The 24,124-nt window shown below is 53.7% G+C and overlaps 1 protein-coding gene across 1 annotated transcript in view; it reads left to right on the top strand.

The window, feature by feature from the left end:
* The first annotated feature begins 457 nt into the window (after window positions 1-457).
* The window catches only part of LOC119957467 (GDNF family receptor alpha-2-like), a 167,698-nt gene continuing 144,031 nt past the window's right edge, over window positions 458-24,124 (top strand). The window contains exons 1-2 of the mRNA XM_038785550.1: window positions 458-547; window positions 5,403-5,702. Of these exons, the coding sequence (XP_038641478.1) occupies window positions 508-547; window positions 5,403-5,702 (340 nt within the window). The 5' untranslated portion in view covers window positions 458-507. The remainder of the gene's footprint in view (window positions 548-5,402; window positions 5,703-24,124) is intronic.

Genomic DNA, 24,124 nt, shown 5'->3' with positions numbered 1-24,124 from the left:
GTCAGAGTAACCCCCTCCCCCTACCCAGAGACCCCCACCCTCCCCCCCAGACAGCGACCCCCCCACACCTCCCCCCCCCCAGATAGACCCCCCACACCCTCCCCAGTCAGAGTGACCCCCTCCCCCCTCCCCAGACAGACCCCCACACCCTCCCCCCGACAGAGACCCCCACACCCTCCCCAGTCAGAGTGACCCCCTCCCCAGAGACCCCCTCCCTCCCCCCAGACAGAGAGACCCCCACCCCTGACAGGGACCCCCGCCCCTCCCCAGACAGAGACCCCCACCCCTCCCCAGACAGAGCCCCCCACATCCCCCCAGACAGAGACCCTCCCCCCCAGACAGAGACCCCCACCCCTCCCCACACCCTCCCCAGTCAGAGTAACCCCCTCCCCCCTCCCCAGAGACCCCCATCCCCAACCCCTCCCCAGACAGTGACCCCCACCCCCCTCCCCACACCCCCCCTCCCCAGCCTCCACCCTCACCCCCACAGCAGAGAGAGAAGGCACCATGTATTGTACCAACCTCTTCATCATCCTCATATTCCTCGGTGAGTGAGAAGTATTTGCACAATGTCTGGGTGTGTGTGTGTGTGTGTGCGGGGGGGGGGGAGGGGGGGGTGTCAGTGTGTGGGTGTATGTCAGTGTGTGGGTGTATGTCTGGGTGTGGGTGTTTGTGTGCGGGGGGGGGGGTGGGGGTGTCTGTGTGTGGGTGTGGGGGGGGGGGTGTCTGTGTGTGAGTGTATGTCAGGGTGTGGGGTGTGTGTCTGAGGGGGGGGGGTGAATTTGGAAGGGTGTGTGGTTATCAGCTGTTGGGTGTGATGTGGGTAAGTGAACTTGCTCTGGCTCTGGCTCTGGACCGCACCAACCAGCTCAGTGACTTCACCTTGAGGTCCAGTCACAGCAGACAGTGAGGGCAATGGTTACTGTGTGTGAAGCTCCCACTGTTTAATGGCTGCAAACTGGGTGTGTGTGTGTGGGTGGGGAGTGGGTGGGGACTGGGTGGGTGGGGGGGTGTATGGGGGGGGGCTGGGTGGGGAGTAGGTGTGGGGCTGGGTGGGGACTGTGTGTGTGTGTGGGGGGGGCTAGCTGTGTATGGGTGGGGGGCTTGGTGGGGAGTGGGTGGAGGGGGCTGGGTGTGTGTGGGGGGGGGGGGGCTGGGTGGGGACTGGGTGGGTGGGCTGTGTGGGGAGCGGGTGTGGGTGGGTGGGGGGGCTGGGTGGGGTCTGGGTGGGTGGGGGGCTGGGTGAGGACTGGGTGGGTGGGGGGCTTGGTGGGGAGTGGGTGGAGGGGGCTGGGTGTGTGTGTGGGGGGCTGGGTGTGTGGCTGGGTGGGGACTGGGTGGGTGGGGGGCTTGGTGGGGAGTGGGTGGAGGGGGCTCGGTGTGTATGGGTGGGGGGCTGGGTGTGTGGGTGGGTGGGAGGGCTGGGTGGGGGGTGGGTGGAGGGGGCTGGGTGTGTATGGGTGGGGGGCTGGGTGTGTATGGGTGGGCGGGCTGGGTGGGGGGCTGGGTGTGTGTGGGGGGCTGGGTGTGTGGGTGGGTGGAGGGGGCTGGGTGGGGACTGGGTGGGTGGGGGGGCTGGGTGAGGACTGGGTGGGTGGGGGGCTTGGTGGGGAGTGGGTGGAGGGGGCTGGGTGTGTGTGTGGGGGGCTGGGTGTGTGGGTGGGTGGAGGGGGCTGGGTGGGGACTGGGTGGGTGGGGGGCTTGGTGGGGAGTGGGTGGAGGGGGCTGGGTGTGTGTGTGGGGGGCTGGGTGTGTATGGGTGGGCTGCTGGGTGGGGGCTGGATGGGTGGGGGGCTGGTTGGGTAGTGGGAGGGGGCTGGGTGGGGACAGTGTGTGTGGGGGGGCTGGGTGGGGGGGGGCTGGGTGAGGACTGGGTGGGTATGGGTGGGGGGCTGGGTGGGGTGGGTGGGTGGGGAGTGGGTGCGTATGGGGGGGCTGGGTGGGGGGGGGCTGGGTGGGGAGTGGGTGGGTGGGGGGGGGCTGGGTGGTGTCTGGGGGGGTGGGGGGGCTGGGTGAGGACTGGGTGGGTGGGGGGCTTGGTGGGGAGTGGGTGGAGGGGGCTGGGTGTGTGTGTGGGGGGCTGGGTGTGTGGGTGGGTGGAGGGGGCTGGGTGGGGACTGGGTGGGTGGGGGGCTTGGTGGGGAGTGGGTGGGTGGGGGGCTTGGTGGGGAGTGGGTGGAGGGGGCTGGGTGTGTGTGTGGGGGGCTGGGTGTGTATGGGTGGGCTGCTGGGTGGGGGCTGGATGGGTGGGGGGGCTGGTTGGGTAGTGGGAGGGGGCTGGGTGGGGACAGTGTGTGTAGGGGGGCTGGGTGGGGGGGCTGGGTGAGGACTGGGTGGGTATGGGTGGGGGGCTGGGTGGGGTGGGTGGGTGGGGAGTGGGTGCGTATGGGGGGGCTGGGTGGGGGGGGCTGGGTGGGGAGTGGGTGGGTGGGGGGGGGGCTGGGTGGTGTCTGGGTGGGTGGGGGGGCTGGGTGAGGACTGGGTGGGTGGGGGGCTGGGTGGGGTCTGGGTGGGTGCGGGGGCTGGGTGAGGACTGGGTGGGTATGGGTGGGGGGACTGGGTGGGGACTGGGTGAGTGGGGGGCTTGGTGGGGAGTGGGTGGGTATGGGTGGGGGGACTGGGTGGGGACTGGGTGAGTGGGGGGCTTGGTGGGGAGTGGGTGGAGGGGGCTGGGTGTGTATGGGTGGGGGGCTGGGTGTGTGGGTGGGTGGGGTGGCTGGGTGGGGACTGGGTGGGTGGGGGGCTGGGTGGGGTCTGGGTGGGTGGGGGGGCTGGGTGAGGACTGGGTGAGTGGGGGGCTTGGTGGGGAGTGGGTGGAGGGGGCTGGGTGTGTGTGTGGGGGGCTGGGTGTGTGGGTGGGTGGGGGGGCTGGGTGGGGACTGGGTGGGTGGGGGGCTGGGTGGGGTCTGGGTGGGTGCGGGGGCTGGGTGAGGACTGGGTGGGTATGGGTGGGGGGACTGGGTGGGGACTGGGTGAGTGGGGGGCTTGGTGGGGGGTGGGTGGAGGGGGCTGGGTGTGTATGGGTGGGGGGCTGGGTGTGTATGGGTGGGTGGGCGGGCTGGGTGGGGTGGCTGGGTGTGTGTGGGGGTCTGGGTGTGTGGGTGGGTGGAGGGGGCTGGGTGGGGACTGGGTGGGTGGGGGACTTGGTGGGGAGTGGGTGGAGGGGGCTGGGTGTGTGGGTGGGCGGAGGGGTCTGGGTGTGTGTGTGGGGGGCTGGGTGTGTGGGTGGGTGGAGGGGGCTGGGTGGGGAGTGGGTGGGGGGTCTGGGTGTGTGTGTGGGGGGCTGGGTGTGTGGGTGGGTGGAGGGGGCTGGGTGGGGAGTGGGTGGGGGGGTCTGGGTGTGTGTGTGGGGGCTGGGTGTGTGGGTGGGCGGAGGGGGCTGGGTGGGGACTGTGTATGGGTGGGAGCTGGGTGTGTATGGGTGGGTGGGGGTGTGTCGGGTACACAGCGACCCATCACCCCCTCCTTGTCCATCTGCCTGACAAGCCCCTGGAGGTGAAGCTGCACTGAGGGGTTGAGAGGCTCAGTGAGAACCTGGGGTCTGGCTCACCCCCCCCCCCTCTCCCCAGGGTGGTGGTGGTGGTGGGGGGGGGGGGGGGGCACCACCCGCTCTGCTCCACACTGTCCACAGGGATCTCTGGGGGGTGGGGTGGGCATCTGCAGCAATGTGCCTGAGCACGGGCCACATTCCCCCACTGGGATCTGACTGTCTCTGAAATAATCCTCCACATGCAACAGGGCACAGCAAGGGGCTGGCTAAATGGTCAGGGTTAGAATGAATGGGGTCGGGGGGGGGCCTAGGGGATGGAGCAGGGGGTGCAGACAGACAGTGGAGGCAGGAGGGGCACGGGGGGAGGGATCCGCACATTGAGGGAGATTTAGACAGACGGATAATAATCAGAATAACCTTGACCAGTGTCACCAGGAGGCTGCAATGACGTTACTGTCAACTGATGGGGCCGAATGGCCTCCTGTGCATTGGGTTGGGTGTCATTGTGTACAAACTACCAGTCCTGACGGCGGGAGAAGGGGATGTGAGAGGAAAGGGCAGGGGAGAGAGAGAGAGGGGGAGAGATAGAGGGAAACAGAGAGATGCACAGACACAGAGAGAGGAGGTTGAGTGTAAAATGAGCATAAAATACAGACTGAAACACACCTGGAGGCAAGACAGGGGAGGGGGGGGGGTCATGTCAATGAGATCCCGAAATTGTAATGAGTGAGTGAGGCGGGCTGGCCTGAATGAGGGTTCACAAAGTGAGTGCCCGCAGAGAGAGAGAGAGAGAGACGGAGGAGAATGGGGGAAGAGCGGAGTTTAACAGGAATGGAGTTGGGCAGCACACACACAGCGAGAAACTCGCCCGCAGATCACCGGGGGAGGAGGAGGAGGAGGGAGAGGGAGGTCAGTGCAATCCGGGGCAGTTGTCTGGGAATCCACAATCCTGGAGCACTCCGCCTTTTCCAGGTGCCACATTATTGGAACCCTGGTTTAGCCACAGAGCCAGGCACTGGGATATTACTGAGTGCCTCTGAAACATGTCTGGGCGATGTTCAATCGCTTCCACAAATTCACAAGAACATTTGCTGCCTCTTTCTATCAGAATGGATCAAAGGCTAATTGTTGCTCAGATTTGGGGTTATTTTAATCAATGGATTAACGACAATTACCTGGTTAGACTTCTAGTTTGAGCTGTATTAATGGGTTAAAATAATATTACCTGGTTAAATTACTACTTAGGGTTGTGTTAAGAGACAGCATCTGGTTAGATTACTAGTTAGGGTTGTAGTAATGGTTTAGTGGGACATTACCTGGCCAGATAACTAGTTAGGGCCATATTAATGGATTAAGGGGACTATGCCTGGTTCGATTACTAGTTAGGGCCATATGAATAGATTAATGGGATTATGTCTGGTTAGATTACTAGTTAGGGCCATAGTAATGGTTTAAGGGGTCTATGCCTGGTTAGATTACTAATTAGGACCATATTAATGGATTAAAGGGACATTATGTGGTCAGGTTTCTAGTTAGGGATGTATTAATGGATTAGAGGGACAGTATTTGGTTAGATTACTAGTTTGGGCTATATTAATGGATGAATGGGGCATCACCTGGTTAGATTACTAGTTTGGGCCGTATTAATGGATTAATGGGACATTACCTGGTTAGATTACTAGTTTGGGCTATATTAATGGATGAATGGGGCATCACCTGGTTAGATTACTAGTTTGGGCCGTATTAATGGATTAATGGGACATTACCTGGTTAGATTACTAGTTTGGGCTGTATTAATGGATTAATGGGACATTACCTGGTTAGATTACTAGTTAAAGGTGCAGTTGTCACTCTCTAACCTGTCTTTGTAATCTGTGTGTTTTTTTTTAACCCTTCCTCCTCCATGGTGTAGACGAGGTGCTGCATTCCACTGGGGATTCTGTGCTACCGGCTGGCTGGAGGGTGGACTGCGTGCGGGCCAATGAGTTGTGTGCATCTGAGGCAGGCTGCAGCAGCCGCTACAGGACCTTGCGCCAGTGCCTGGCGGGGAAGGCCCCCATGCTCTTTGGCCCTGAGGCCAAGAACGAGTGCATCGTGGCGGTGGTGGCGCTTCAGCGAAGCCCGCTCTTTGACTGCCGCTGTAAACGGGCGATGAAGAAGGAGAAACAGTGCCTGGCTATCTACTGGAGCATCCACCAGAGCTTGCAGCAAGGTAAGACACTGGGGGGGGGGGGGGGGGGGGGGGGGGGGCTCCGGGGCTATTAACCATTATCCAGCAGACACGCGGTCAAAAATCCCGCCCTGGCGCTTGGGGACTTTTTCAGTGTTTGGTTTTGGAGGCACTGCGATTGGTGAGGAGGATGGCGTGGAACTTCGAAAGGACATGGCCAAGTTGGTGGAGTGGGTGGAGGCGCATCAAAATTGAATGCAGCAAGTGTGAAGTGATTAGTTTTGGTTGTGGGGGCGAGACAGTGGCCGGAATTCTCCGGTCCTCGGGATACATTGTCCCCCCCCCCCCCAAGCAGTACCCCCCACCCCCCTCACCCCCCCCTCTCTCCTCCCCCCCCCCCCCCCCCCACTGCAATGTTGGGTGGTTTTAATGGCAATTCCCATTGACAAGCGGCAGGGGGATAGAATGGAAAAGATTCCGCCTGGAGGTCGGTGACCAGTGGTGTCCCGCAAGGATCTGTTCTGGGACCTCTGCTCTTTGTGGTTTTTACAAATGACTTGGATGAGGAGTGGAAGGGTGGGTTAGTAAGTTTTGCCGATGGCACGAAGGTTGGGGGCGTTGTAGTTAGTGTCGAGGGTTGTTGCAGGTTACAACAGGACATTGACGGAATGCAAAGCTGGGCTGAGAAGTGGCAGATGGAGTTCAACCTGGATAAATGTGAAGTGATTCATTTTGGAAGGTCGAATTTGAATGCTGAATACAGGGTTAAAGGCAGGATTCCTGGAAGTGTGAAGGAACAGAGGGATCTTGGGGCCCACGTACATAGATCCCTCCAAGTTGCCACTCAGGTTGAAAGGGTTGTTAAGAAGGCGTATGGTGTGTTGGCTTTCATTAACAGGGGGATTGAGTTTAAGAGCCGTGAGGTTTTGCTGCAACTTTATAAAACCCTGGTTAGACCACACTTGGAATATTGTGTCCAGTTCTGGTCGCCTCATTATAGGAAGGATGTGGATGCTTTGGAGAGGGTACAGAGGAGATTTACAGGAATGCTGCCTGGACTGGAGGGCATGTTTTATGAAGAAAGGTTGAGGGAGCTAGGGCTTTTCTCACTGGAGCGAAGAAGGCAGAGAGGTGACTTGATAGAGGTGTACAAGGTGATGAGAGGCATGGATAGAGTGGATCGCCAGAGACTTTTCCCCAGGGTGGAAATGGCTGTCACGAGGGGACATAATTTTAAGGTGATTGGAAATGAAATGAAATGAAAATCACTTATTGTCACGAGTAGGCTGCAATGAAGTTACTGTGAAAAGCCCCTAGTCGCCACATTCCGGCGCCTGTTCGGGGAGGCTGGTACGGGAATTGAACCGTGCTGCTGGCCTGCCTTGGTCTGCTTTAAAAGCCAGTAATTTAGCCCTGTGCTAAATAGAGGAGATGTCAGAGGTAGGTTCTTTACACAGAGAATGGTGGGTGTGTGGAATGCACTGCCAGCAGAGGTGGTGGAGTCAGAGTCATTAGTGACAACGAAGCGAGTCTTGGACAGGCACATGGACAGCAGTAAATGAAGGGGTGGAGGTTAGGTTGATCTTAGATTACGATAAATGGTCGGCACAACATTGTGGGCCAAAGGGCCTGTACTGTGCTGTACTGTTCTATATTCTAATCCCATCAACAGCGAATGGTGTCCCGCTGGATGACTGCAGAATCCCTCCCTGTATAAAGCACAGAGTCAGGGCGCAGGTCCGTGGGGCAAAGTTTAGAGGAGATGTGTGAGGCAGGATTTTACAGAGGGTGGTGAGGGCCTGGAACGCGCTGCCAGGGGAGGCTGTGGAAACAGATACATTAACGGCGTTCAAAAGGCATCTCGACAAATACATGGATAGGATGGATGGGAGGGATACGGCACAAGGAAGGGCTGCGGGTTTTGGCAAAGATTGCTATCATGACTGGTACAGGCATGGAGGGCCGAAGGGCCTGATCCTGTGCTGTATTGTTCTTTATTCTCTTTGTGCTTTCGGTGAATTGGCCATTCTGAATTCTCCCTCTGTGTACCCGAACAGGGGCCGGAATGTGGCGACTAGGGGCTTTTCACAGTAACTTAATCGCAGTGTTAATGTAAGCCTACTTGTGACAATAATAAAGATTATTGTTATATTATTGTATTAAGAGGACAATTTGCAATAAATCCCATCCCAAGATCAAGTAAGAAGGAAATATCTTGCAGTCTGTTCTCTTTGTCCAATGATATTGGTCCTATTCTAAAAGTAGCAGTCAGCGATGTGCACTTAAACATGGTGCACGTGCCGGCCGCCACTGAACCTAACGAGCATTTCCACACTCAGCCAGCGATGGGAGTTAAAAATAGACACTGGCACAATGCCTTTCACATGCTCCCTGTCATTTTGCGTGCAAAGTATTCTGCTGTATTTTAGTAATTGAAGTCAAGTGAGTTGCGCAGGAATTCTTTATTTTAATTAATATTGTAAAAATGAGACAGTGATTTAAATTAATGATGGTTGATAGTTGATGATCGGAATGTGCATCATCGAGCTTCAGAGAGAGGGGTCAGAAATTCTCCCCGGGAATTGCTGCTCTTGCTGTATTATTTTGCAGTAATCGTTTGCAGGAGGCTTGTGTGACAAGAATCGAGTGGCACTATAATCTGGTTGGGGTTCTGAACACTGGACCCGTCTCCTTCACCCCCAGCTGCCCGATTTGAGGATGCACGGTGGATAGCGTTTGAGAGATTATAGAACATAGAACAGTACAGCACAGAACAGGCCCTTCGGCCCTCGATGTTGTGCCGAGCCAAGATTCTACCCCTTCCCGGATTTCCGCCTGATCTGAGGGGGAGGGGGGGGGGGAGCCACTCATTGCCCCCACCTTTACGATTTCCTCCGATTCTGAGCTGTCTCGCTGACTTGGTTCCCCACGGGGGTTGTTTTTTTTTTGAGCTTCAAGCCTTTGAAGGGACGGATCCCCGACGACGGAATCGCGTCCGGCGCCGGGCCGGAGAATCCGTTTCCGCGCACGGAATCGGGACCGGTTCCTCGATTCTCCGAGCCCGAAAAGCGGCGTGCCCTCTGCGTATCCCCGAACTGCGGCCATTGCCAGAGGCCCGACCCGGCATTCCCGACCGGATGGAGTCACGACGCAGTATTTCTGATGAGCTCCAGCCGCTCAGGGTACCCGAGTGGTGGCTGCTGACTCAGTCCGCGATCGCCATGGTCGGGGGCGGATCGATCGTAGGCCGGTTGGGGGGGTGGGAACCGGGCTATTTTTGGGCGGTCCGGGTTGGGCGCACGCCCGATCGCGGGCAGTATTTAGGAGGTCCAGCTCTGCGTTCTGAGTCTGCCATGGAGCACGGCGTGACCGCTGGGGGCCTGTGCAGTCCGGGACCCTCCAACCCGGAAGTGCAGGATCCCTGCACAGCCGTGAATATGTAGCCTTTTGACTTCAGTTTTTCTGGCGTGACAGGCCACCGTTTTTACGACGGCGTGGGGACATAGTCCCAAACACAGAGAATCCCGCCCCAGGTTAGCGACATGGAACCCTGGGCAGGTAAACGAGCGTTCACAGACCCAGAACGTTAGTGCACAGCTCGTGGGAAAGTGAATCCGATTCCAATAGTGCAAGGGAATAAACTTTGACCTGTGCCTTCCTCACCTGCTGTTCGGCACAGTTTGAAAAGTCAGTGCGGTGAAGGGGGGGGGGCTGGAGCAGGTGTTGAGGTTGGGTTGGAGGCGCGACACTGACACTCTGCTGCTATTCCCCTCATTCCAACCAAGGTTTGACAATTGGGCGACCCTCATTCGCCCTGGTCTTCTTTCAAAACGGAGCGAGTTCACCTCTCTGAAGAGCTGGGTCCCTTCCTTCTGCCTGGATTCTGAAGTCACGCAGGGTTGAGGTTTCTCTGGTGAATATGCTGGGGGGGGGAGGAATTGTGAGTTGCGCCGGCCCATTTCCGTGGCATTCTCTTCTTGCCCTGACGACCCATTTGGGCGTTCGGAACACCACCATCCATCGATCACCAGACCGTGCGAGGGCACCTCGGGTTTTTGGATTTGTCAGGTGACCTGTTCCACCCCCTCAGTCACATTCCCTGTGTTGGGGGGGGGGAGGTGGGGTGGGGGAGGGTGGGGGGGGGGGTGTGGCTAAGTGCCTTGGGTGTGCCACAGAGGTCTCAAGGAGCCCTGTTGCCATGAGCGGTCGCGGAGGAGCTGGGAGCTCAGGACGCAGACGGCCACGTGTGACCATGTGAGAAATGCAGGGTCCCTTTAAGGGTAAACCAGGTCTCGCTGGCAGAGTGGGGAAATGCTCCTGGACTGGGAAAGGATCCAGAGGAGCGGGAACCCGTATTCTGCGCTGAACCATCACAACGCCGGTGCTGCCGAGATCGGTAAACGGGCATTGACCCCTGTTCAACAGCGGACGAACCGCTGAACATCCAAGGACAGGTTCCACCTGCCCTGCTGCTTGATGTCTCCTGCTGGAGGAGGTGATTACTTTTCATCCACAGACCTTTGAACATGTAAGCCCACGCTTCAAATAAAAATGTACACCTTGGACGCGGGAGGGACTACTCAATACTTTGAAGTCTCTTTGAACTGGCTTCTCACTTACTCTCCAATGACCCGCTGCCCAAAATATCTCTCAGACCCTTCCTGGAGGTGGGGGGGGGGGGGGGGGGGGGGGCTCCCCACCTCTTGTGGGCAGATATTGCTCGCATTCAACGCTCCAAAAAAAAAAACTCCGGAGGTTTGAAGCGTCTGATCTGCGCCTATCTTCCGCCAGCGTATTTTGTAAAATACTGGGGGAATGTTTTGAAAATATCAGACTGGCTTCTACCGTTCGCACGAGACTCGTGATTGTCAACTGCGCCAAAAATATCCCTTTCTTCCCTTTAGAAAGAAGCGATTGTGAAGAACACAGTAATTAAACCCTGCTTGAACCTGGCTGCCTGGCTAATGACTCCAATTTTCTCGCATTATTATGGAATCGAAGACCTCAGAAGATTCTTCTGCCCTGACACAAGGAGGAAGTGTAATTGTACATTAAGAGGCAGGAGGGGTCGGCGCAGCGGCACAGGGGTTAGTACGGCTGCCTCACGGCGCCAGGGTCCCAGGTTCGGTTCCTGCCTCAGGTGACTGTCTGTGCGGAGTCTGCACGTTCTCCCCGTGTCTGCGTGGGGTTTCCTCCGGGTGCTCCGGTTTCCTCCCACAGTCCAAAGATGTGCAGGTTAGGTGGGGTTACGGGGTAGGGCAAGGGAGGCGGGTGGGTCGCTCTTTCAGAGGGTTGACGGGCCGAATGGCCTCCTTCTACACTGCACAGATTCTAAGATGGGTAGAAATGCACAGGAGGTCTGTTAGTGACTGGGAGAGGAGCTGGGTCAACCTTTTTCAAAGTATACGGTGAAAGGGACTGGAGGAGATTCATAGAATTTACAGTGCAGAAGGAGGCCATTCGGCCCAACGAGTCTGCACCGGCTCCTGGAAAGAGCCCCCTACCCAAGGTCAACGCCTCCACCCTATCCCCATAACCCAGTAACCCCACCCAACACTAAGGGCAATTTTGGACACTAAGGGCAATTGATCTGCCTCCAGTTCCTCTGTTACCATCGAGTGCAACAGGAAATAACACGGGCGCCATTTCCTCGAAGCTGGTACAGTAAATAGGTCTGTGGAGAAATTAGGGGGAGGTTGAAGCATGACACACATGGCCTAATTTCTTCCTGCATTAGGCATAGAACATACAGTACAGAAGGAGGCCATTCGGCCCATCGAGTCTGCACCGACCCACTTAAGCCCTCACTTCCACCCTATCCCCGTAACCCAATAACCCCATCTGAGCTTTTTGGACACTAAGGGGCAATTTAGCACGGCCAATCCACCTAACCTGCACATCTTTGGACTGTGGGAGGAAACCGGAGCACCCGGAGGAAACCCACGCACACACGGGGATAACGTGCAGACTCCGCCCAGCCGGGAATCGAACCTGGGACCCTGGAGCTGTGAAGCAACCGTGCTAACCGCTATGCCACCGTGGATGTCTCAATCCTTCACTCAATGCGCACCTGGAAGAGCAGGTCGCAGGCTATTCGATTGAATACAGGAGGATATAGGGGTTTAAGATGTTTGAAGAGGACGACAGGACAGACAGAAGGAAATGGGTGGTGGGCAAGGTCTCGAACAAGGGGACACAACCATAACAGTAGAGTTAGACCCATCAGGGATGATGCCCCGCAGAGGATAGTGGAAATCTGCAAATCAGAGAATTGCCGGTTTGGTGGTGGTGGTGGGGGGGGGGGGGGGGGGGGGGGGGGGAACGTTAATAAATTTCAAAACTGGAGAGATTTGTTTTGTTGGGAAAGGATGTTCTGGGCTGGGGAAACAATACGGGTGAATGGAGTTTTGGCACAGATGATCCAGGATCGAATGGAGTGGCTGGAGGGGGTGGATGACCTCCTAGTTCTCTTCTGATATTTGCAAGGTTGGCTCGCCCCTCCGAGCAGTGCCTATTGATCAAGCCCCGTGCATGCAAATCTCACGCTCTCAATGTTTACCTGAGAACGTGTCGGCCCATTAACTAATGTGAAGGAATTAGCAACTTCTTTCCCTGCCTGCGAGTCAAAATAAATAATTAAACCAATAGCTTTTGCAAAGTACTCTGAAGAACCCTGACTGTATTGAATGTAAATATTGAATCAGACACTCACTCGCGCCTGCTGGATGAGCTGATCCTTAAGGATATTTACTTTATATTTAGCCGATTATTAGATGGTGTTTGATAAAGCAGATTGATACTTCTCTTAACATCCATTCTAATTCATAGCCATCTCTTTACTTGCTTGGGTCTGTATCAAGCTGAGGAACTATATCTCCATTGGTGATTTTCAACAATTCGGCTGTCCTGATTTTTGTCTCAGGCATGGGAGGGTGGGGGGGGGATTCTCTGATCCTGAGGCTAAGTGTTGACCCACGCCGCTCCAGCTGCTGAACCCATTTCCCTCTCTCCCAGCCGGACCCAAGCGGGATCGAGAGAGATCCAAGGAATAAGGGCGAAACCCACCTGCTTGTTACTCCTTTCCACAGGTAACCTTTCCACAAACATTCACTCCCTCCACCACCGACGCACAGTGGCAGCCGTGTGTACCGTCTACAAGATGCACTGCAGGAACTCACCAAGGTTCCTCAGACAGCACCTTCCAAACCCACGGCCACTACCATCTAGAAGGACAAGAGCAGCAGATACCTGGGAACCCCACCACCTGGAGGTTCCCCTCCAAGTCACTCACCACCCTGACTGGGAAATATATCGGCCGTTCCTTCACTGTCGCTGGGACACCATCCTGGAACTCCCTCCCTAACAGCACAGTGGGTATACCTACACCTCAGGGACTGCAGCGGGTTCAAGAAGGCAGCTGACCGCCATCTGCTGAAGGGGCAGTTAGGGCTGGACAATAACTGACACTGAAGCCCACATCCCAGAATGAATAAATGTAAAAATAAACTCATGAGGGGATAGCGACAAGTGGAGATGATGGCTCGAGGCACCAGATGTTTAGTTCGAGGACGGAGGTTGAATCTCGGTCTCGCTGTCTTTGCAAAGCGACACGTGTGGGTTTGATCAAAGGTTTGACAATGAGGGGAGATGATAGTGGCTAACTGGGATTGAGGGATGGGGAGGAGGTGGGTGGGAGGGATTGAGGGATATGGGGAGGAGCTGGGTGGTGGGATTGAGGAATATGGGGAGAAGGTGGGTGGGATTGAGGGATGGGGAGGAGGTGGGTGGGAGTGATTTGAGAGATATGGGGAGGAGTTGGGTGGGGGGGGATTGAGGGATATGGGGAGGTAGGTGGGTGGGATTGAGGGATATGGGGAGGAGGTGGGGTTAGGATTGAGGGATATGGGGAGGAGGTGGGTGGGGGGGATTGAGTGATATGGAGAGGAGGTGTGAGATTGAGGACTATGGGGAGGAGGTGGGTGGGTGGGATTGAGGGATATGGGGAGGAGGTGGGTGGGATTGAGGGATATGGGGAGGAGGTGGGGGTAGGATTGAGGGATATGGGGAGGAGGTGGGTGGGGTGGATTGATGGATATGGGGAGGAGGTGTGGGGGGGGTGGGATTGAGGGATATGGGGGTGGGTGGGATTGAGGAATCTGGGGAGGAGGTGGGTGGGTGGGTTTGAGGAATATGGAGAGGAGGTGGGTGGGTGGGATTTAGGGATGTATATATAGGGGCAGCACGGTGGCCAAGTGGTTAGCACAACCGCCTCACGGCGCTGAGGTCCCAGGTTCGATCCCGGCTCTGGGTCACTGTCTGTGTGGAGTTTGCACATTCTCCCCGTGTCTGCGTGGGTTTCGCCCCCACAACCCAAAAATGTGCAGAGTAGGTGGATTGGCCACGCTAAATTGCCCATTAATTGGAAAAAATAATTGGGTAATCTAAATTTATAAAAAAAAAGGGATGTATATATAGAGAAGGTGGGTTCAATTCAATCTTGAAAGAGATAGCGGCGTGTTTGGGTAAGATGGGAGGTGGCTTGTATTAATGTCTCAAATGGGGAGAGCCTTGTTGGATCCAGTGGCCGTTTTGTCACTCCAAACAAAAAAATAAAAGTGACTTTTTCACTCAGTGAAGTGTTGCCTGGTCTGAGCTACCGAGTAAATTCCTCAGCCAGGGGTGTGAATTAAACACTAGGTTCTACCTCCTGAAACAGGTCACATGAGGAGGAGCAGGTTCAGTGTATCATCATTGCATTGCAACATTAATGTCCCAAACGGCAGTGCAATCTTGCAGGCATTAACATTGAATGGGAAATCACTGATTATTTCAGCATGACTCTGTAACTGCGATGAAGACACTAGCAATGCCTCGCTGGACACGGCCAGGAAGGGAAGGAGACTCAATGTTCTGGGTGGAAACCTTTCTTGGATTCGAAAGCCGGCCTAACATGCCGCCCGTTCTCTGAGGACAGACTGTTTGACGTCCTAACTTACTGTCTCTTCCCAACCTCGTCTGTCCCAGATTTCTGGATTTTAATTTGTCTCCAGGTACAAGATGATTTATCGCCTCAACAGCTTGGATTATGTTTGCGTTAAAAGCAAAGCGAGACGCCTGCATTTAGTTAGCACCTTACACCACCCCGGGACTGACCAAAGTGGTTTATACCCAACCGAGTGCTTGTAATCGCCTCTCACCGCGAAGGCATTAGTTTGTGTGACTCAGCTCTATCGTGCTTCAAATGAGGGGAAGGGGGGGGGGGGGAGGAAATAGATGTTGAGGCGTGGGTGAATGTATAATCAAAGCGAAGGGTAGTAGGAGAGGGGATGGCGGTGTGGAGGGGAGTCGAGAAGCATGGGTTTTTAAGGCAGGAGTTTTGGAATGACGGGGAATTAGGTTTCAGAGGACTGGGAAGGCTGAGTGAAGCATGGACTGGAGGAGATGGAGACGCAGCGGGGACATTGTGATCAGACCGCTGGGGTGTGGGGAGGTCAGGAGACCTTGGCACGTCGAAGTGTGATGGGAGCGTTGGGAGAGAATTTCAGGAAAGCTGCCGGTGAAGACAACGGGGGCACTCAAGGCTGCACGGTCAGTGAGTGGAGCACTGGAAGTGATGAAGTCATAAATTTGGATCAGAGTTATTTTCCAGTGGAGCTTCACATGTTACATAGAACAGTACAGCACAGAACAGGCCCTTCAGCCCTCGATGTTGGGCCAAGCAATGATCACCCTACTCAAACCCACGTATCCACCCTATACCCGTAACCCAACAACCCCCCCCTCCCCTTAACCTTACTTTTTAGGACACTACGGGCAATTTAACATGGCCAATCCACCTAACCCGCACATCTTTGGACTGTGGGAGGAAACCGGAGCACCCGGAGGAAACCCACGCAGACACGGGGAGAACGTGCAGACTCCGCACAGACAGTGACCCAGCCGGGAATCGAACCTGGGACCCTGGAGCTGTGAAGCATTTATGCTAACCACCATGCTACCGTGCTGCCCATGTGTTGGCACAAGTTAGAACAAAGACCATAAAAGTCAGGTCTCACCCTTTTCTTCTTCAAAGAAGTGAGGATGCTTTGGCCCCAGAAACAAATTCACTTCCCCAGCAAGCGAATCATGACCCCAAAAACCAGCCACCCAGTCATGCTCCTTGATCATTCTGGAAAAACCTGTCGGAAAAAGGGATTCCTCTGTGGTTGCTCCTTGAGCTGAGGAACCTGTCTGAACCTGGCCAGACTTGCTCTTGGAGCTGCCGTTGTGTGATCAACATTGTGTGCACAGGTTGTAGAAACACCACAGTGCTGAAGGAGGCCATCCGGCCCATCGAGTCTGCACCGACCCCCTGAAAGAGCACCCTACCCAGGCCCACACCCCGCCCTGTTCCCATAACCCCACCTAACCTGCACATCCCAGGGCAGTGAGGGCAATTTATCACGGCCAATCCACCTAACCTGCACGTCTTTCGGGACCTGTGGGAGGAAACCGGAGCACCTGGAGGAAACCCACGCAGACACGGGGAAACATGCAAACTCCACACGGACAGTCACCCGAGGTCGGAATCGAACCCGGGTCCCTGGCGCTGTGAGGCAGCAGCGCTAACCACTGTGTCACCGTGCCACTCCTGTTGTTGATGACCACACCCTCTAACCCACCAGCTTCTCCTGGACAATTAGAATCGGACAACAGATAGTCAGCGACGATCGCAGCAAAAGCGCTGACTCGTCACCCCTCCGCAAAGGATTGCTGAATCGTTCTCAGAGGATTTGAGGACTTTCCGATCTCAAAAAAGCAAAGATCGGGAAGGGCTGAGAAAGGAGAATGTTTGGTCAGGTGCTGCTTTTACCTGGACTAATCTGCAGTTTCTATATTCTTTAAAAGGTTTTGGATTTATTCTGCTCAAGCAGGAGAGAGGATTCTATGAGACATTAATGCATTGCAATTACTGAAACATGGATTTGTCTGTTGAAATATTTAACAACGCATAATGCAAGTTCAGAATTCTCCTCTTGTAATGACATTGTGATATCTGATGGAAAATCGTTGGGGATCGGACTGTTAATCACACTCGGCCTTGTAAATGAAAATCAATATCTTCACACTCAAGGATGAAGCCCATTTATAATCAACTAAAGTACATTTGGAACTTGTTTGATTTCTGCGGTGAGCTGAAATATTCTGTCCCCGGGTGTTATCTGAGCGAGGCAATGGACAATAGAAATGGCCAGCTAATCCAATTCAGTCCGCTCCCCCTTACAGCGCACGACGTTACTCTTGACTAAATACGTTTTCGTTGCCAACAATGACTGAATGACTTGTTGCTTTGCGAGACACAATGGGCAGTGCTGACGACGCTCTTCTTTAAACCCGATCTCTGTGGTCAAGGTTTTGTTTATCTGACCCAATATCGCCTTATATAATCCATCTTGTAGTTTGTACACGCTGAAGTCGGTGGTGGAGGAAGTGAATGTTTACGGGGCTGGTTGGGGTGCCAATCAAGCGGGGCTGCTTTGTCCTGGATGGTGTTGAGCTTCTTGAGTGTTGTTGGAGCTGCGCTCATCCAGGCAAGTGGAGAGTATTCCATCACACTCCTGACTTGTGCCTTGGAGATGGTGGAAAGGCTTTGGGGGGTCAGGGGGTGAGTTACTCGCCCCAGACTTCCCAACTTCCAGCCTGCTCTTGTAGCTAAAGTATTTATATGGCTAGTCCAGCTCAGTTTCTGGTCAATGCTACCCACTACAATGCTGCTGGTTGGGGGATTCAGTGGCGGCAACGTCATTGAATATCAAGGGGTGATGGTTTGATTATCTCTCATTGGGGATTGTCATTGTACTTCTGTTTTCCCTCTGTGTGTGCCTCTCTCTGTCTCTCTCTCATTCTCTCTTTCCATGTCTGTGTCTGTCTTTGTCTCTCTCTCTCCTGGTATATATCTCTCTCTTACTCCGTGTGTGCTTCTCTCGCTCTCTGTGTGCCTCTTTCTCTCTCGCATGTCTCTCTCTCTCTCTCTCCGTCTCTCTCTGTGCCCCTCTCTCTCTGTGCTTCAATCTCTCCCTGTCTGTCTCGCTCTGTGCCCCGTCTCTGTCTGTCTCAGTGTGTCTCTCTCTCTCTTTTCCTGTCTCTCTCTCCCCTCTCTCTGTCTCTCTCTATCCCCTTGTGTGTCTCACTCTCTCTCTGTCATCTCTCCCTCCTCGTCTCTCACTCCCTCTCTCTGTCTGTCTATCTCTCTCTGCCTTTTTCCTGTCTCTCTCCCTCTTTCCCTCCCTGTCTGTCCCTCTCTCTCCCTGTATGTCCCTCTCCCTCCCTGTCTTTCCCTCTCCCTCCCTGTCTGTCCCTCTCCCTCCCTGTATGTCTGTCTGTCTCTCTCTTTCTTCCTGTCTCTCTCTGTCTTCCTGTGCGTCTCTCTCTGTCTCTCTCTCTGTCTCTGTCTCTCTTTCTGCCTGTCTGGCTTTATTTGTCTCTCTGTCTCTCTCTATCTGTCTGTATCTGTCTCTCTCTCTCCCTCTCCCTGTCTCTCTCTCTCTCTCTCTCTCTCTCTCTCTCTCTGTTTGTATCTGTCTCTCTCTCTCTGTCTCTCTCTCTTTGCCTGTCTGTATTTGTCTCTCTCTGTCTCTGTCTCTCTCTCTGTGTCTCTTTCTCTGTCTGTCTGCATCTGTCTCTCTCTCTCTCCCTGTCTCTTTCTCTCTCTCTCTCTGTCTCTTTCTCTGTCTGTCTGTATTTGTCTCTCTCTCTCCCTCTCTCTCTCTCTGTGTCTCTTTCTCTGTCTGTCTGTATCTGTCTCTCTCTCTGTCTCTCTGTCTCTCTCTCTGTCTGTATCTGTCTCTCTCTCTGTCTCTCTCTCTCTCTGTCTCTTTCTCTGTCTGTCTGTATCTGTCTCTCTCTCTTCCTGTCTCTTTCTCTCTCTCTGTGTGTCTCTTTCTCTGTCTGTCTGTATTTGCCTCCCTGTCTCTCTCTCTGTCTGTTTGTATCTGTCTCTCTCTCTGTCTCTGTCTCTCTCTCTCTCTGCCTGTCTGTATTTGTCCCCTCTCTCTCTCTGTGTCTCTTTCTCTGTCTGTCTGTATCTGTCTCTCTCTCTCTCTCTCTGCTGGTCTGCCCCCTACTCTCCCTGTATGTCTGTCTATCTCCTCTCTCTGTCTCTCTCTTTCTCCCTGTCTCTCTCTCTCTCTCTGTGTCTCTTTCTCTGTCTGTCTGTATCTCTCTCTCTGTCTCTCTCTCTCTGCTGGTGCCCCCTACTCTCCCTGTATGTCTGTCTATCTCCTCTCTCTGTCTCTCTCTTTCTCCCTGTCTCTCTCCGTCTTCCTGTGTGTCTCTCTCTCTCCCTATCTCTCTCTCTCTCTCTGTGTGTCTCTTTCTCTGTCTGTCTGTATATCTCTCTCTCTGTCTCTCTCTCTCTCTCTGCCTGTCTGTATTTGTCTCTCTCTCTCTCTGTCTCTCTCTCTCTCTCTCTGTCTCTTTCTCTGTCTGTCTGTATCTCTCTCTCTGTCTCTCTCTCTCTCTGCCTGTCTGTATTTGTCTCTCTCTCTTTCTCCCTGTCTCTCTCTCTCTCTCTGTCTCTTTCTCTGTCTGTCTGTATCTCTCTCTCTGTCTCTCTCTCTCTGCTGGTGCCCCCTACTCTCCCTGTATGTCTGTCTATCTCCTCTCTCTGTCTCTCTCTTTCTCCCTGTCTCTCTCCGTCTTCCTGTGTGTCTCTCTCTCTCCCTATCTCTCTCTCTCTCTCTCTGTGTCTCTTTCTCTGTCTGTCTGTATCTCTCTCTCTGTCTCTCTCTCTCTCTCTGTGTCTCTTTCTCTGTCTGTCTGTATCTCTCTCTCTGTCTCTCTCTCTCTCTGCTGGTGCCCCCTACTCTCCCTGTATGTCTGTCTATCTCCTCTCTCTGTCTCTCTCTTTCTCCCTGTCTCTCTCTCTCTCTCTCCCCCCTGTGTCTCTTCCATCCTTCCATCTCCATTTATACTCTGATAATTCTGCTGTGAAGCATCTAATGCTGCTTTAATGTATGAAAGTTGCGGCATAAATGTAATTTGTCACCATGGGGTTAAAGACTGTGGACTTGAGAATAAATTGGAATGAGGAAGGCTGCTGGGGGACAGGGAAATTGAGTTTTGATGTAAAGAAGAATTAGAGGGTTTCAACATTATAATTGCTGAATTATTTCTGGGCTATCCATAGCATGTCTAGTTTCTTGCTAAGTAAACAGCTTGTAGCTAGCTCTTTAATCAGGCTACTCGAGTTGCTGTTTTGAATTGTATTCTCATATTTCCACGCTCAGCCTGACAACCTGCTATAATTAGGAAATTCTCAACAAAGCTCAAGACAATTAGCCACTTGGGAGCGCAGAACGTGAATATTGCTGAAAAAAGAGAAGTGCCGTCAAAGCTGTTTATCTCGCACTCATCAGAACAGACGTAAGAATGCCAAATTTGAAAGGGAGCATCAACTCGTACAGCATGAGGAAAGGCCGCTGAATTGTTGGCAGGCCTGCTCTGCCAAGGTGCTGCCATGAGGAATGCACCAGGGAACTATAGTCCCCCACGCTTTGGTTTATTTGAGCTGAGGCACAAACGCCTGGGCAGGTTCCTTTTTGGCTGCAGAGGACAGGCCCCTACTTGCGAATATATGTAGCTTCCAGCAAGTGTAAGCGAGCCACTTTACGGGCCCAAATGTAGACCTTCAATTGCTTGCGAGTGTAAATCCCGGCGCACTCAGGATTGTTCGTCAAGCGCTGTCCAATTGTGGAATCACATCTAGTGTTAGACATTATACATAGAACAGTACAGCACAGAACAGGCCCTTCGGCCCTCGATGTTGTGCCGAGCAATGATCACCCTACTCAAACCCACGTATCCACCCCATACCCGTAACCCAACAACCGCCCCCTTAACCTTACTTTTAAGGACACTACGGGCAATTTAGCATGGCCAATCCACCTAACCCGCACATCTTTGGACTGTGGGAGGAAATCGGAGCACCCGGAGGAAACCCACGCACACACGGGGAGGACGTGCAGACTCCACACAGACAGTGACCCAGCCGGGAACCGAACCTGGGACCCTGGAGCTGTGAAGCATTTATGCTAACCACCATGCTACCCTGCTGCCCCGTTATGTCCTGAGTTTTGGAGCACTGGATGGCTGAGTACAGTCAGTAACTTGCCTGCTGTGAATGGCTGAAGGAACATGCTCTTTGGTATGATCCCCAAGTTGGTAGCTCGTGGCACCTCATTGTAACACACACAAGTGCATCAATGTCTCACACCAATTGGAAGTCTGACAACACCAGGTTAAAGTCCACCAGGTTTGTTTCAAATCACTAGCTTTCGGAGCGCTGCTCCTTCCTCGAGTGAATGATTTGAAACAAACCTGTTGGACTTTAACCTGGTGTTGTCAGACTTCTTACTGTGCTCACCCCAGCCCAGCGCCGGCATCTCCACGTCATTACACCAGTTGATCAGTAGTATGGTGGCTGAGATGTCATCGAGGTTACAGCACAGAAAAGGCCCTTCGGCCCATTGCATCTGTGCTGGTCAGAAAAATGCGATTCTAATCCCATTTCCCAGCACTTGGCCCACAGCCTTGTCTGCCCTGGGATCGCAAGTGCCCATCTAAACACTTTGTAATTGTTATGAGGGTCGCTGCCTCCACCCCCCTTTCAGGGTGGGAGTTCCAGGCTCCCACCACCCTCTGGGTAAAAAGGCTTTTACCTCACAATACTCCATCTGTCCTAACCAATGTTTTATACAGTTCCAGCATAATCTCCCTGCTCCTAAACTCTGCCTGGGCGAATAAAGGCAAGAATACCATCTGCCTTCTTAACCTCTGTGTCCACCTGCTCTGCTACCTTAGGGTACGGGTGTACATGTACACCAAGGGCCCTCTGATCCTCGCTGCTTCCCAGGGTCCTGCCGTTTATTATGTCTTCCCTTTGCCTTGTTTGTCCTGCTCAACTGCATCACCTCACACTTATCCCGATTGAATTCCATTTGCCGCTGATCGTTGCTCGGAATGTGCGTGAAGATTACAGCCTGCATGGGCGCAGCAAGTACAGAAATCAGAACTTTCGGGAGGTGTCTGGCTGAACTGACCAGCTTTAAAACCGCTTGCTGGTACTTTATCAGCGGGTGACAGTGAATCACGGCCATTCGGAGAAGACTTGACACAAAGGTTTATGGCCCCCTTGGTTGGAACGTTTGAACTGATTGACCTTCCTCCAAGTTATGTCTCTCTCTCTCTCTCTCGCTCTGAAAGAGGCTGCTTGCCTCTGACGCCTCGGGTCCTGCACGTGTGGCTTCGTCACACCAAAATGAAAAAGCACTTTGTTTTCGCCTCTGCGTCACTGGGAAATTTGTCTGCAGAACGTTTACACAGATTTGGGCGGAGAAATGGCAAAGGGTTCAATTCCGGCAAATGCGAGGTGATGCATTTTGGAAGATCTAATTCAAGAGCGAACGATACGGTAAATTAAAAAGCCCTGGGGAAAATTGATGCACAGAGAGATCTGGGACTTCAGGTCCATTGTACCCTGAAGGTGGCAACGCAGGTGGATAGAGTGGTCAAGAAGGCAGACGGCATGCTTGCCTTCATTGGACGGGGTATTGAGTACAAGAGTCGGCAGGTCATGTTACAGTTGTATCGGACTTTGGTTCGGCCACATTTGGAATACTGCGTGCAGTTCTGGTCGCCACATTACCAGAAGGATGTGGATGCCTTGGAGAGGGTGCAGAGGAGGTTCACCAGGATGTTGCCTGGTATGGAGGGTGCTAGCTAGGAAGAAAGGTTGAGTAGATTAAGATTATTTTCATTAGAAAGACGGAAGTTGAGGGGGGACCTGATTGAGGTCTACAAAATCATTGGAGGTATGGACAGGGTGGATAGCAACAAGCTTTTCCCAGAGTAGGGGACTCAATTCCTAGGGGTCACAAGTTCAAGGTGAGAGGGGGAAAGTTTAAGGGAGATGTGCGTGGAAAGTTTTTTACGCAGAGGGTGGTGGGTGCCTGGAACGCTTTACCAGTGGAGGCGGTAGAGGCGGGCACGGTAGCATCATTTAAGAGGCATCTAGACAGATACATGAATGGGCAGGACCAGAGGGATACAGATCCTCAGAAAATAGGTGACAGGTTTAGATAGAGGATCTGGATCGGCGCAGGCTGGGAGGGTCGAAGGGCCTGTTCCTGTGCTGTAATTTTTTTTTGTTGTTTAAACTGAGCGCTGCGGAGAAGGACCCCATTGGATCGGTGGTGGGAGGGGTGGGGGTAGCCCTGGTAGTTCCGAATTTGCGGCCTATCAGCAGGCAGTACAGGACAACATACGCTCTTATTAGAAGAACATAAGAACTAGGAGCAGGAGTAGGCCATCTGGCCCCTCGAGCCTGCTCCGCCATTCAGTGAGATCATGGCTGATCTTTTGTGGACTCAGCTCCACTTTCCGGCCCGAACACCATAACCCTTAATCCCTTTATTCTTCAAAAAACTATCTATCTTTACCTTAAAAACATTTAATGAAGGAGCCTCAACTGCTTTACTGGGCAAGGAATTCCATAGATTCACAACCCTTTGGGTGAACAAGTTCCTCCTAGGCCCTTTAGAGCGGGAAGACAGTCTGCCAGAAGTTGAGATAGCCAGCAGGGTGGGTGCACACACGATGGGCCGAATGGCCCACCTCCGCACTGTAGGGATTCTATGAGCAGGCAGGCAGGCAGCCAGGAGCACGCACGGTGGTCGAAGGTCAAGACTCGAGGCCCGGCCACCTGAGAGGTGAGCAGGGATGTCATTGTGGGTGGGGCCTGACGTGGCTGCGAGCGGACTGCCACGTCACCAGGGGGCGAGTGTGACTCGGGGGCTCCCAAATGTCCAAGACCGCCTCTGCCCCCCACATTATGGTCACATAAGAACACACTGCATTTATATCGCACATTCAATGCACCAAGCCTTCACAGGAGCATAACTTTGGATGGGTTAAGTGAATGGGCTAGGGTCTGGCAGATGGAATACAATGTTGACAAATGTGAGGTTATCCATTTTGGTAGGAATAACAGCAAACGGGATTATTATTTAAACGATAAAATATTAAAGCATGCCGCTGTTCAGAGAGACCTGGGTGTGCTAGTGCATGAGTCACAGAAGGTTGGTTTACAAGTGCAACAGGTGATTAAGAGGGCAAATGGAATTTTGTCCTTCATTGCTAGAGGGATGGAGTTTAAGACTAGGGAGGTTATGTTGCAATTGTATAAGGTGTTAGTGCGGCCACACCTGGAGTATTGTGTTCAGTTTTGGTCTCCGTACTTGAGAAGTCCAAAAATGTGTGGGTTAGGTGGATTGGCCATGATAAATTGCCCATAGTGTAAGGTTAATGGGGGGATTGTTGGGTTATGGGTATACAGGTTACGTGGGTTTAAGTAGGGTGATCATTGTTCGGCACAACATCGAGGGCCGAAGGGCCTGTTCTGTGCTGTACTGTTCTATGTTCTATGT

This window comes from Scyliorhinus canicula, chromosome 26, assembly GCF_902713615.1.
Source record: "Scyliorhinus canicula chromosome 26, sScyCan1.1, whole genome shotgun sequence".
Classification (NCBI taxonomy): domain Eukaryota; kingdom Metazoa; phylum Chordata; class Chondrichthyes; order Carcharhiniformes; family Scyliorhinidae; genus Scyliorhinus; species Scyliorhinus canicula.
Note: the sequence above shows the minus strand (reverse complement) of the source record. Positions and strands in the feature narration are given on the sequence as shown.